The following is a 13,933-nucleotide window of genomic DNA, read 5'->3' as shown; positions in this document are numbered from 1 at the left end:
GTGGTAATGTATGTTTTATGTATTTGAAGTGGAGAGTTCTATAAATGTTTATTAAGTTTACTTGTTCTGGGTCTGAGTTCAAGTCCTGGATGTCCTTTTTAATTTTCTGTCTCGTTGATCTATAAAATCATTAGCTCTTCTTGTTACATTGATCCTTTTGCCATTATGTAATGTCCTTCTTTGCCTCTTTTGCTCTTTGTTGCTTTAAAGTCTACTTTATCAGAGGTGAGAATTGCCTCTCCTGCTTTTTATTTATTTGTTTATTTTTACTCTCTGATTGGTTGATAAATCTTCCTCTTTCTCTTTGTTTTGAGTCTTTGTGTATCGTTACATGTGAGATGGGTCTGGATGCAGCATACCAATGGGTTTTGGCTTTTTATCCGATTAAAATACATATAACTTTAATACTGGCATTTGATGCTAGCTGGCTGTTTTGCCCATTAATTAGTGTAAATTTTTCGTTGTGTTAATGTTCTTTTCTTTTTGATATATTTTTGGAAAGGTTGATATTGGTTGTTCCTTTATATGTATAGTGCTTCTTTCAGAAGCTCTTGTAAAGCAGGCCTGGTGGTGGTGAAGTCTCTAAGTACTTGTCTGTTCGCAAAAGATTTAATTTTTCCTTCAATTATAAAGCTTAGTTTGGCTGGATAGGAAATTCTGGGTTGAAAGTTCTTTTCTTTAAGGATGTTAAATATTGGTCCCCACTCTTCTGGCTTGTAGGGTTTCTGCTGAGAGATCTGCTGTAAGTCTGATAGGTTTCCCTTTATGGGTAACTTGACCTTTCTCTCTGGCTGCCCTTAGTATTTTCTCCTTCATTTCAACCCTAATAAATCTGGCAATTATGTGCCTTGGGGTTGGTCTTCTTGAAGAATATATTTGTGGTGTTCTCTGTATTACCCGGAGTTGAATATTACCCTGCCTTGCCAGGTTGGGAAAGTTTTCCTGAATGATATCCTGAAGAGTATTTTCCAACTTGGATTCATTCTCTTTGTCACATTCAGGTACACCTATCAAACGTAAATTAGGTCTTTTCACATAGTCCCATATTTCCTGGAGACTTTGCTCATTCCTTTTCATCCTTTTTTCTCCATTCTTGTCTTCTCGTTTCATTTCACTGAGCTGGTCCTCGACATCTGATATCCTTTCTTCTGCTTGATCAATTCGACTGTTTAAACTTGTGCATGCTTCGCGAAGTTCTCGTGTTGTGTTTTTCAGCTCCATCAATTCACTTATATTCCTCTCTAAATTGTCCATTCTCGTTAACATTTCGTCAAACCTTTTTTCAAGGTTCTTAGTTTCTTTGCATTGGGTTAGAACAAGTTCTTTTAATTCACAGAAGTTTCTTATCACCCACGTTTTGAAACCTGCTTCTGTTATTGGAACACACTCGTAATCTATTAAGCCTTGTTCCGTTACTGATGAGGAATTGCGATCCCCTGTAGAGGGAGAGGCATTCTGATTTTGAGTATTCTCTGCCTTTTTATGCTGATTTCTTCCCTTCATTATATATTTATCCGTCTGTTGTCTTTGTAATTACCGACTTTCTAACTAGGTCTCTGAGCAGACGTCCAACTTGTTGATTCCCAGCGCCGAAATCTGAGCAATCCACTGTTCCGGCCAAAATAGCGGTGTTAAGATTGATGGTGCTTTTCTGCCCGGGAATCTCCGGACTCTGCACCAAAAACTGGCACGCTAAGGCACCAGCAAAACTGCCGCGCCGGCCACAAAAGCCGCCCTGGCGACCAGTGGGGCTCCTCTGCTGGGAATCTCCTGGTCCGTGAGCAACAAATATTCGTCTGAAAGTGTGGCGTCCTCTTGTTATCTGCGCTTTCACTGGGAACTACGAGCCCGAGCTGCTAGTGATCGGCCATCTTGGATCTCTCTCCCTATGGTCACCTGTCTTTACTCAATCACCATCTTCTCCTCATGTTTTTTCATAGCTGTAGTTTCATGATACTTTTATATATTTTTTGGAACTTGTTCATTTTTATTCTTTTCCAAAGTATTATTTGGCCTCTTTTCTTTTGGCTGCAGAATATATTTCTTGGCTTCATTAGGAAGGGAAAAATAAAAGCTTAAATGAACTTTAAAATCAACTTTCCTAAAATTGATCTCATAAAGGCAGAGAGTAGAATGATAGATACTAGAGGCCAGGAAGGGTGTGGGGCTGGGAGGAGGGGTGAAGAGGTAGGTTAACAAGTACAAAAATACAGTTAGATGAAAGATATAAGTTCTATTGTTGGAACTTATTTATACCAACAGAGAGTTGGATAGTCAGCAGACTAGACTGACTATAGTTAACAATAATGTATTGTATTGGTACAAACTAGCTAGAAGAGAGGACTTGGATTTTTCTCAACACATAGAAATGATAAATATTCAAAATGAATGTATTAAAACACCCTGACATGATCATTACACATTCTATACATGTAACAAAATATCACATGTACCCCATGAATATATAACATCAATATTAATATCTTTAAAAAATAAATAGTAACCAAAAAATCAGCTTTCTAATTCCAACAAATGTTCTCAGAGGCAAACAATTTTAACACTGCTATATTCCTGCGATATTTGCCCCACATTCCTCCTTTTTTGTTTTTTTTGAGACAGAGTCTTGCTGTCTTGTCCAGGCTGGAGTGTAGTGGTGCAATCTGAACTCACTGCATCCTCCGCCTCCTGGGTTCAAGCGATTCTCCTGTCTCAGTCTTTCAAGTAGTTGGGATTACAGGCACCTGTCACTATGCCTGGCTAATTTTTGTAGTTTTAGTAGAGACGGGGCATCACCATGTTGGGTAGGCTGGTCTTGAACTCCTGGTCCCAAGTGATCTGCCCGCCCCAGCCTCCCAAAGTGCTGGGATTACAGGCATGAGCCACTGTGCCTGGCTTTTACTTCACATTTCTAAATGAAATCTTTATATTTCTTTTTCTTGAGTTTTTGTTTTTGTTTTTGTTTTGTTTTGTTTTTAAATGGAGTCTCTGTCTGTCACTTAGGCTGGAGTGCAGTGGTGTAATCTTGGCTCACTGCAACCTCCTCCTCCCAGGTTCAAGTGATTCTCCTGCCTCAGCCTCCCTAGTAGCTGGGATTACAGGTACACATCACCACGCCCAGCTAATTTTTGTATTTTTAGTAGAGATGGGGTTTCAGCAGGTTGGCCAGGCTGGTCTTGAACTCCTGACCTCAAGTGATCCACCAGCCTCCCAAAGTGCTGGGATTATAGGTATGAGCCACCATGTCCAGCCTTGAGGGTTTTTTGTTTGTCTTTGTTGTTGTTTTTTTTTTTTTGAGACTGAGTTGCACTCTTGTTGCCCAGGCTGGAGTGCAGTGGTGCAATCTCGGCTCACTGCAACCTCCGCCTCCAGGGTTCCAGTGATTCTCTTGAGTTTTTAATATTAGATATTATCTGTTATCTTCCTCCTGAAAGAAAAAGATTTGCTTCCTTATACTTTCCCTTCTCCATACACAATCATATACCCCTCCTTCTCTACCTATCTTCCTAGTATGGGAATATTGCAGTTTTTGGTTAGATCAATATGCAATGCTTTTATTATTTTGACTATTATATCATATTATATATAGCTAAGCCTATAGGGAATTATACATGTGTTTCCTTTATTATATATTTTTGTTTGGTTTCCCTGGATTAATGGTGTTCTGTTATTTTTTTGCTTAGTTTTTAGTGCTTTAATCACTCATTTATCCTAGAACTATTCTCTACAAGTGAGAAAATCCTCTCAATGCATTTGAGTAATCAGTTAGTTTTCAGAATGTTCTGTCCTGTGGCTCATCTGGACTGATTGGTCCCCAGGCCTGCTGCACAGTTGCCATCCTGGGGATTTCTGTCACTTTCTCTGGCTTAGATCCCCCATTTCTCAGATCCCACATTTTTATCTTTCTTAGTTTATTCTCTTGTTTTTGGTGGAGCACACCTTCTAGTAGCTTCCTCAGAAGAGGTGCAAGGTAAGTAACACAGCATGCTGGAAAGTGTCTTAGACTCTGGGTTGGAAATAATTTTTCTTTAGGAGGAAAATGGATGACATTAATGGAGGGCATTAATCATTGTTTTCCAACACTCAGAGCTGCTTATAAGAAGTATTGGTATCATTTCTGATTTTAACCTTTTGTATGTGAAGCTTCTCTACCCACATTTTGGAGAACTTTTCTTTGTTCTGAGATTCTGAAATTTTACAGTGAAGCATCTTGGTGTGACTATTTTTTTATACAATGTACCTGGGTTTTGGTGGGCCATTTTAAGCCAGAAACTCATTTCATTCTAATACCTCTTTGTTTTTCTTTTTTTCTTTTTTTTTTTTTTTGTAGTCTCATGTTTAATGGATCATTTACTTTTTCTTTTCTTTTGTGTGTGTCAGAATTTTCACTGTGTTCCTTTTTCTTTTTGTACAAGTCTATAGTTTTCCTCAGATCTCTGGCAATCCTTGACTAGCTATTCATGTTTAAGAGGAGGACAAAAAACAAATTGGAAGCTTTGGACTCAGAGCTGGGGCTTATTCAGAGGTGTGTCTAGGGTGATTAGCCATCCTGGCCTGCCTAGGACCAAGAGGTTTTCTAGGACATATAACTTTCAGTACTAAAACCATGACAGTCTCAAGTGAAACAGAGGGGTTAGTCACCCTAGGTGGGCCTAATCCTAAGGTTATTGAGTAGGGACCCAGCATTTCATTGAGGGATGTCCAACTTTCAATGTCTGAAGCTCTTTCTTTTATTTTTCAGTTTTCCCAGGGAGAAATCATCCAGGCTCCTGTTTGAAGAGTGGAAACCTGTCTGTTACTGTTCAGAGAGAAACAGGGGAAAGGAGATATTAGGAGTTTCAGTGTTTGGTTATGCTTAGTCTAACTTCTTCTCAGTATAGTACTTCCATTCTCAGCTGGACTGAGATTCTTGATTCAGAATTTCTCTTTGTTTTAACCACTTCTGGGAATAAACTTTTCTTCTGCCGAATGCAACAGTCCTAGCAGCTTAAGTTTAATGTAGGTGAGGTTATTTGGATTTGCTCACAATAATGAATTATGGGACAGAATTTTTGGCTCAGTCAATCCAACTGGATTTTGAAATGTCCTGACATGACATGACAAATGAAACTGTAATTTAAGGGTCAAGGCTTTCAGGGAGTGTGTGAGTGACTAAAAAGTTGATAGATGGAAACAGATGACTTGAGTCTTAAAGGAGTAGAGGTTGTTCTAATAGTAAGGTGAAATAGTAAGTGGGACAGAAAATGCACCCACTTCCCCACCGGGAGATAGTATTTATTCCCTCACTCTTTTATCCTAGGTGCTAGGAATATGTGTTGCATAAGTCTTTGCTCTCATTGAGTTATATGCGGTGTTAAAGAAGAGTGACCAAGGCCTCTGCTGAAGAGGATTGAAAGGAAGAGAGCCCATTACAGGGGAGAGCCAGATTTCAGAGAAGTGATAAAGGAAGCATTCAGTGAAGACACTGAGGACGGAGGGAAGCATAAAACATTTGTAGTTTGATAGTCTCATTGTTTACAGTGCTTTGACATTTTCAGATCACATTTCATTTCCTAGTGTTCTCTTATGTTTGCTCTGCTCATGTGGGATTCAGAACTATATATTTTTTTTTTGGCAGGTTTTGTGGGCAGCTAATTTATTTACACTGTGGGAATAATCAAGATAACAGTATTCCAAGGATTGTGAAGCCACTATGGGCACCATGTTATGTCCATCTCTGTTAAACCGACATAGCATTTCATTTTAAATCACGTTACTTTTGCAGTTAGCAAAATTAATTCTTCACTTCTAAGTTAGTAATGATGATGAGTGATTGATCAGAATCTATGGATTGAAGAACTTGCAATTTAGTTTCATCTTTTCCAGTAAGTAATGTTGTCCTTTGACTTTCTTTAAACAGTGAAATGAGCAAAGGGAGGCAATTTGAGAACTCATTGTAGAGCACTGAATCATAATTCTTAGGTGGTCATATGGAGATAATAGAATCATGTGAAATATCGAGTGTTGTGAGCACAATGGTTGGAGATCTAGCAGACAGGGCTCCATGAATGAGTCCAATAGGTCTGTACATGTGGCAACCTATTATATAGATACTGTGCCGTATTAACTTGATATGTGGTAGTTTTTGTTCCCCTACAAAATTAACTAGAAGACATAAGTCTATACTTGCAGTGTTGTATAGTTGGAGTTTATTACCAGTCAGGGCCTATAGATGATCACTACAACCTCTGTTATACTTTGCTTGGGTATTTGATTGATTTGACTGTTGTGAGTGTGTTCAAGTGCGTGTTTATAACACATTTTGATGTAAACTTTTGATTAAATGTTTTACTTACATGTCTGAATTGGAATGTTTTCCAGCATCCTTACACCTGGACCTCCCCGGTACCCTTCTGTGTGTATGTCTTGTTTAGTTGCATAAACATGGCCCTTTTAATTTTCTTTGTGGTTTCTTAACAAGGAAGTTTAAGTGGTGAAGTATGAAGTACTGCATGGAATGGTATTTAAGCATTTTGCATTGAATTTTCCACTTCTGTCTCCAAGTTAGACCTTTATGTTACTTGCCATGCATTCAGTTTGAAAGGATTTATTGTATCCGAGTGCCATGTGCCCAATCTAGTGCTGCTTGGTGCCACTGGATACAGAGAACTATATCAAGTGATGGCTACTTTTAAAGAAGTTAAACTTTTAAGTTTGGTACATCATTACAGGCTACAATATTAAGTATATTTCTGATAGGATAAAACTTCCATTTTTTTCTGCATCTGTTGAGGATCTATGTTTTTTCTTTTATGGTTGGTTAATGTGGTGGATAATGTTAATTTTTGAATGTTAAACCAGTTCAGCATTCCTGTGATAAATCCCACTTTGTCATGATATATTATGCTTATAACATTTTAATGGACTCTGTTTGCTAAAATTTTGTTTAGAATTTTTCCATCTTTGTTCACAAGGGATAGTGGTCTGTAGTTTTCTTTCTTTTTTATTAGTTTTGCAACGTCTTTATGTGGTTTTGGTAGGAGGGTGATGCTGGCCTCATAGAAAGAGTTAGAATACATTTCTTTCTTGATATAGTTTGGCTGTGTCCCCACCCAAATCTCATCTTGAATTGTAACTTCTATAATTTTCACGTATTGTGGGAGGGGCTCAATGGGAGGTAATTGAATCATGGGGGTGGGTCTTTCTCATGTTGTTCTTGTGACAGTGAATAAGTTTCATAAGATCTGATAGTTTTATAAAGAGGAGTTCCCCTACACACGCTCTCTCTCTTTTTGCCTGCTGCCATCCATGTAAGACATGACTTGCTACTCCTTGCCTTCCACCATGATTGTGAGGTGTCCCCAGCCATGTGGAACTATGAGTCCATTAAACCTCTTTTTTTTTTTTTTGGTTGTAAATTGCCCAGTCTCAGGTATGTCTTTATCAGCAGCATGAAAACAGACTAATACGTTTCTCTTCTATTTTCTGGAAGAGTTTGTATAGATTTGGCATTTTTCTTCCTTAAATGTTTGATAGAATTCACCAGTGAAGCTGTATGGGCCTGGATTTTCTTTGTGGAATATTTTAAACTTATATTCCAATTAATTCAATCAATATCGGGCTAGTTAGGTTGTCTGTTTCTTCTTGAGCGAATTTTGATAGTTTGTGTCTTTCTAGAAGGTTGTCTATTTTCTCTAAGTTGCTAAATGTATTGCTATGAAAATTTTTGTATTTTTCCTACTCTCTTAAGATAGAAAAATGTTTTTAAAATTTAAATCTGATTATGCCTTAACCCTGCTCAATCTCTTTTAATATTACTTAGATTAAAAGCCAAATTTCTTATCATGGCCCAAAAGGTATCACATGATTGTATTTCTCTTACTCTTCAACCTTATCTCGTACAAGATTTGATATCTCTCATTATGCTTTAGCCACACTGATAGATTAGATGCAAAGGGAGGAACCAAGAATTATGGACTTTCTTCAATTTCTTCAAGAGCTAAGATCTTTATTTCTTGAGGACCTTTGAATTTCTTCTTCTCCTTCCTTAGTATTTACTGTTCCCTCAAATTTTCCCAAGATTTACTTCTTGCTATTTTGGGGTTTCAGCTACATGTCACCTCCTGAGATCTTTTTTTCACTCTAATCTCTTCCCTTCTCTATCATGTGACCCTATTTATTTCTTTTATAGAAGTTTTCACACTCTTTAATTATCTCACCTATTTAGTTATGTGTTGTATATTCTCCCACTAGTATATAAATTCCAAAAAGGCCTTCATCTGTCTTTTGCCTGACATAGTGACTTTCATACAGTAAGTGCTCAATAAATAATTGACAGCTAAAAGAAACTGTAATTCTGAATAGAATAAGTGAACATAAGTAATTGACATCATCATTTACTTGATGATGATAAAATAGTGGATCAGAAAGCTTAAGAACTCAGGTTTAAGCCCAAAGATAAGGAAAAAACTTTGTTTTATTTATTCTTCTTCACTTTTATTTTTTATTTATTTATTTATTTATTTTTGAGATGGAGTTTCACTCTTGTTATCCAGGCTGGAGTGCAATGGCGCGATCTCGGCTCACCGCAACCTCCGCCTCCTGGGTTCAGGCAATTCTCCTGCCTCAGCCTCCTGAGCAGCTGGGATTACAGGCACGCGCCACCGTGCCCAGCTAATTTTTTGTATTTTTAGTAGAGGCGGGGTTTCACCATGTTGACCAGGATGGTCTTGATCTCTTAACCTCATGATCCACCCGCCTCAGCCTCCCAAAGTGCTGGGATTACAGGCGTGAACCACCGCTCCCGGCCTGTTCTTCACTTTTAAAAAAAAATTTTACATCAAGTTCTGGGATACATGAACAGAATGTCCAGGTTTGTTACATAGGTATGCATGTGCCATGGTGGTTTGCTGTACCTATCAACCCATCATCTAGGTTTTAAGCCCCGCATGCATTAAGTATCCATTATCTAGTACTCAATGTTTTTTGTATATCCTGTCATTGTAACACATCTAAATCATGGGGTTATCTTTGGCATCTCCTTAATGTTACACCAGTTTTTAATTGTTGTAATAGCTGTAGTTTTAATAGCTGCCATTTATTCAGCCCCTAACATGTGCCAAGTTTTATGCAAGTGGCTATCCATTCATTATTTCTAATGAAAGTGCCAACTACTTTTTAGAGATATCGTAAGACTAACTAAAACAAGTAATGCAGAAGATCCTACACCAGATTAAATGATGTTTTTAAAAAATTCAGTATTACGATTTTCTTTTGTATATACTTTCAGTCATCAAATATTTATTTAGCACCTACCATATATGTGATGTTGGGCAAGTTATTTAACCTCTCTGTACTCAGTTTCCTCATCCACAAAATGGAAGTAATAATAATACTATCTCATATGATAATTAAATAATATATGAAAAGCACCTGAACACTGCCTGGCATGTAATAAGTTATAGCACCTAAAAATATTAATTATTATTATTTTCAAGCCATATGAAGAAATCTATGAGCAACATAAAACATGTGAATATGAGGTATAACATATTCCCAGAAGGTTATACTCAGTAATATAAAAAATACAATTTTTTAATAAAATAATACATTAATGAGATAAAATTTTGGTCAGAATCCCAAAGGGATTTTTAAAAATTGAAACTAGTGGAAATGACCCTAAAGTTTATGAAACAGCCTAGAAAATTTAGAAAAAGAAGAATAAAGAGAAGAGATTTGCCCTACAGGTTACTGAAACATTTTTTAAAAATGTAGTAATTAAGACAGTATGATCCTAGCAGAGGAGAAAAGGAGAAATAAACTGAATTATTTGGTATTAGATTTAGCAAGCAAATGTAAAAAGGTAGTGTTGGATCAGAAGATATTTCAAATCAATGCAGAAAGAATGGATTATATAGTAAATGGTCTTGGAACAATTGGCCAGTCACTTGGCGAAAAGTTGGATTGCTATTTAGTATATTATACTAAAAACTATTGTAAACTTATTGAAGACTAAAATGCATAAAACATGAAACAGTGCCAACCACAGCTCCCATCGATGTTACTTGTACTGGTATGCCCTTCCTTCCTTCTTTCTCCCTTAGCTATACAGTGCCCAATAAACTGACCAAAGAACATATTTCTGCATTTGAGGAAGTTTTCATGCTATTTGACAAAGAGGCCAAAAGCACCATCACAAAAAGGAGTTTGAAATTTAGGTCACTAGGTCAGAATACAACAGAAGCAAAATAATATGGATGCTAAGGTCATTGTATATTACCATTTTAGCTAGGCATTGTTGTACAGGTTTGAATACCTAGCATTTATTAGTACTTACTATGTTTCAGGCGGCATAACAATGCTTTACATATATTGATTCGCTTAGTCTCCATATGAGATAGTACCATTATTGCACATTTTCGATGAGGAAACCAAGGCACAGGGAGGTTAAATAATTTGGCCAAAGCCCACACATTTGGTAAACGGCAAAGCCAGGATTCCAACCCAGGCAGTCTGGCTTCCAGGGCCTATGCTCTTAACCACTTTACTACACTGCTTATCTAGTAAATGGAAAGATATAAAAAAAAAAACAGAAGAAATCAGCAACATTTGACAAAGATGGCAGTGGTTATTTACATCAGTGCTCCAGAACCACGTCGTGTAATTGCAGAGAGAAGATAGCCTAACAACATGAAGAAATAGATAAATTGATCAGAGAAATAGATATTGATGGAAATGCTTTGAAGACTTTATATAGATGATGATTACAGGATGAAAATCCCGTTTCACTGTAATTTCCTCCTACAGGTATATCAGATTGAATGTTTTTAAAAAGATCATTTATTTATTCTGTTTCTTTATAGCAAACTCATGTCAAAAATACCTTCTGTACACACATAAGAAAAATCTACACGTACTTGTAGACATTTGTTTCCCCAAAAGATCAAGCTGTACACCTGTTTACAATTATAAGTACTGGTGATAAGTGACAAGGAAACACTTAGTAGACTCTTTAAAGCTCTCCTTGTGCATGCTTCTTAACACTATTTTGCTGGCTTGTTTTTCTGGTTTTCATGCACCTTGTTAGCTGAGCATGACCAAATCTTGAAGTGCCTTATATGTAGTATTACAGATTATAGACTTTTTCGAGATGACTTCATCTGGAAGCCACTGAAGGGTGTTTAAATAGGGTACTGCTGTGATTTTAATGGAAGTTTGAAGATATCTCTCCCTGCGTACTCTGAAGATTTCAGAGGAAAGTGTGAAGAGAAACAGACCCATCTTTTCTAGTCTGCATGACATCTTATGCATGTCTATTACTTTGATTAATCTAACATCTATGTTTCTTTTATTAGGTAACCCAGGTTTTTCTGCCTTTTATGTGCCATTTGCAAAGGCCTTATACTCTTTGACAAACAGACGCTTTCCAGTTTGGATTATCAGTCATGCTGGGCATGCGCTGGCTCCAAAAAACAAGAAGATTCTTAAAACATCAGAAGGTATGTCCTTGTTAATATCTACTTTCCTTTACAGTGAGTGGAGTGTTGTGTTCCTAGAAACCCTGCTAAGGTTGAGTTACACCAGTGGAAACCTCTGCTTGTGTCATTAGGCCTGTGGTGCCATATTTTGGTAAACAGGATTTTTGGGGACTTTTTAACTCTTCAGGTAATTTTCTGTAAGAATATGGGTAGATAAAACAACCTATGATTTGCCTTCTTTGTTTATTAATTAGTAATCAACTGTGTGTTTACTGATTGTTTATTAATTTTTCTAGGGTTGTACTAGGAGGAATGGTGGAGAAAAGTATTATAAACTAGCATTCCCCAATCTTTTTGGCACCCGGGACCAGTTTTGTGGAAGACAATTTTTCCACGGACCGGGACCAGGGGGATGGTTTTCCGGATGAAACTGTTTCACCTCAGATTATCAGGTGTGCAACCTAGCTCTCGCATGCACAGTTCACAACAGGGTACTCCTATGAGAATCTAATGCTGCCGCTGATCTGACAGGAGGCAGAGCTCAGCGGTAATGCTCACTCGCCCATCACACACCCACCTTCATCTGTGTCGCCGAGTTCCTAACAGGCCACAGACGGGTTGGGAACCCCTGTTATAAACCATGTTCTTTACTTGAAAGAAGCTTTCTCTCTCATATTTAGAGAATGATTAAGTGATAAACTGTGGCCTGCTAATCATGTAGACACCTCAGGAGTAAACAAAGGAGAAAATACAGTGTGGGTTAGGAGAGACTTTGTGGAGTAGGTATGTGTCTTAGTCAGTTTGGGCTGCTATAGCAAAATACCACAGACTAAGTAGCGTATGAAAATAGAAATTTATTTCTCATAATTTTTTGAGACTCGAGCTCCAAGATCAAGGCACTGGCAAATTCAACATCTGATGAAGACCTACTTTCTGATTCACAGGTGGCATTCTTGCTGTCCTCTCATGGTGGACAGAGGAGGCAAGCTCTCTTGGGACTCTAGAGGGCTTCACCCTTATGACCCCAACTAATCCTAATTACTTGCCAAAGGCACCCCCTCCATCTCTTAATAGCATCACATTTGGGCATAGGGTTTCTCCTATGGATTTGGGGTCCATGTAAGCATTCAGACCGTAACAGTTGGTTTTGACAATTGAATAAGATTTGGATTTAGGGTGTGGAGGTGGGTGCAGAGGTCCAACAGACAGAAGGAATAGCACAGAAGGGAGCAAAATTTAGTAGGGATGTTACTGCTAAGCAGGGCCAGTTTGAGAGGAACCCTGAAAGCTGGGGAGAGACCAGGACTCCATGCTGCAAGACTTCTAAATGGAAGAAGTAATACCATGGAGATGCAAACTACCTCCTTTAAATTTGTGAGAATTCTAGCATGTTCACAGTTTCAAAAAATAAAAAATGAGAAAAAAAAAGACAAACATAACTTAAATATAACTTCATAAAACATAAACATAACTTTATAAAAGTACAGCACATCCAAGAGTTGTGGGACAGTTTCAGAAAGTATAACGTGGAATGCTCCCTAGGCATTCCATTCAAGAGTGTTTTGTTCTAAGGGGTTTCCTTTAGTTAATTTGAGATGAGATCGAGGTGGCTGTGACATCATTGTCTAGTTTGCTTCTGGTTCTTGTGCATCTCTCTGGTGATATGTGCATCTTTTTGTGTTTATTGAGCTTCTAAGTTTTAAAGATATTATACGATAAAGTTACATTTTACATCTGTAGTCTTCATTATTATATATGCATGATTCTTTTAGACAGTGATGTACAAGTTTGAACATATAAAAGCCTGTGCTCTGTGAATTATCTCAAGTGATATTGAAGGCTGGTTTGATTATATTTAATTGTATTTGCTGACTTCAGCCTCTGAGCTTCATATTAAACACAATTTTTTGTCTCTATTTTAAAATTTGAATATGGTGGCAATACATACAATTGCATATGTGAACTCTTCTGAAAACCTGAAAAAGATTAGTTTACTAATCTGTTATAAATTTGGGTAAATATTGCATGTCAGATAAACCGTATCAATTTATCTAGTTTTATCTAATTGTTAACCTTGCATTTTGCAGCTGACCATTTAGCTGCAAGGAAGTATATTGTATAATTTCAAAATGGATTACCTTCCTTTATTGTATTATATTAGAAAGTTATATATTCTTATTTAAAAAATTAGTATGGAAAACTGAATAAGAAAATAAAAAATCAGTATCCTATAAGTTAAAGGTTGAAAAGGAATACTAAAACTTCATAATGTTTTGTTTCAATTATGCTTAAACATTTCAACCTAAAACCTAATAAACATTAGGACCTTGGCACTAAGAGATGAGATTTTCCAATGACATTAATGCTTTGTGTAATAGTTCAGATATTTTCTAGGTCGAAGTAAGCAACTAGGAATAGTATCACCAGGGACCATGTTTTTAGTGCTTTTACCCCTATGACAATATCATGATGAAGTATGT

At 37.1% G+C, this 13,933-nt stretch overlaps 1 protein-coding gene across 6 annotated transcripts in view; it reads left to right on the top strand.

Moving 5' to 3' along the window:
* LDAH (lipid droplet associated hydrolase) overlaps positions 1-13,933 on the top strand; it is a 130,643-nt gene that overhangs the window by 21,992 nt on the left and 94,718 nt on the right. For all 6 annotated transcript variants that reach the window (XM_012453347.3, XM_012453348.3, XM_012453349.3 and 3 more), the window contains exon 3: positions 11,331-11,474. In XM_012453347.3, the coding sequence (XP_012308770.1) occupies positions 11,331-11,474 (144 nt within the window). The remainder of the gene's footprint in view (positions 1-11,330; positions 11,475-13,933) is intronic.

The sequence above is a fragment of the Aotus nancymaae genome, unplaced genomic scaffold (genome assembly GCF_030222135.1).
Source record: "Aotus nancymaae isolate 86718 unplaced genomic scaffold, 86718_ANA_hifiasm-v0.15.2.pri h1tg000057l, whole genome shotgun sequence".
In the NCBI taxonomy this organism is placed as follows: Eukaryota; Metazoa; Chordata; class Mammalia; order Primates; family Aotidae; genus Aotus; species Aotus nancymaae.
The sequence above is the reverse complement of the archived record's forward strand: the minus strand, read 5'-3'. Positions and strand labels throughout refer to the sequence as shown.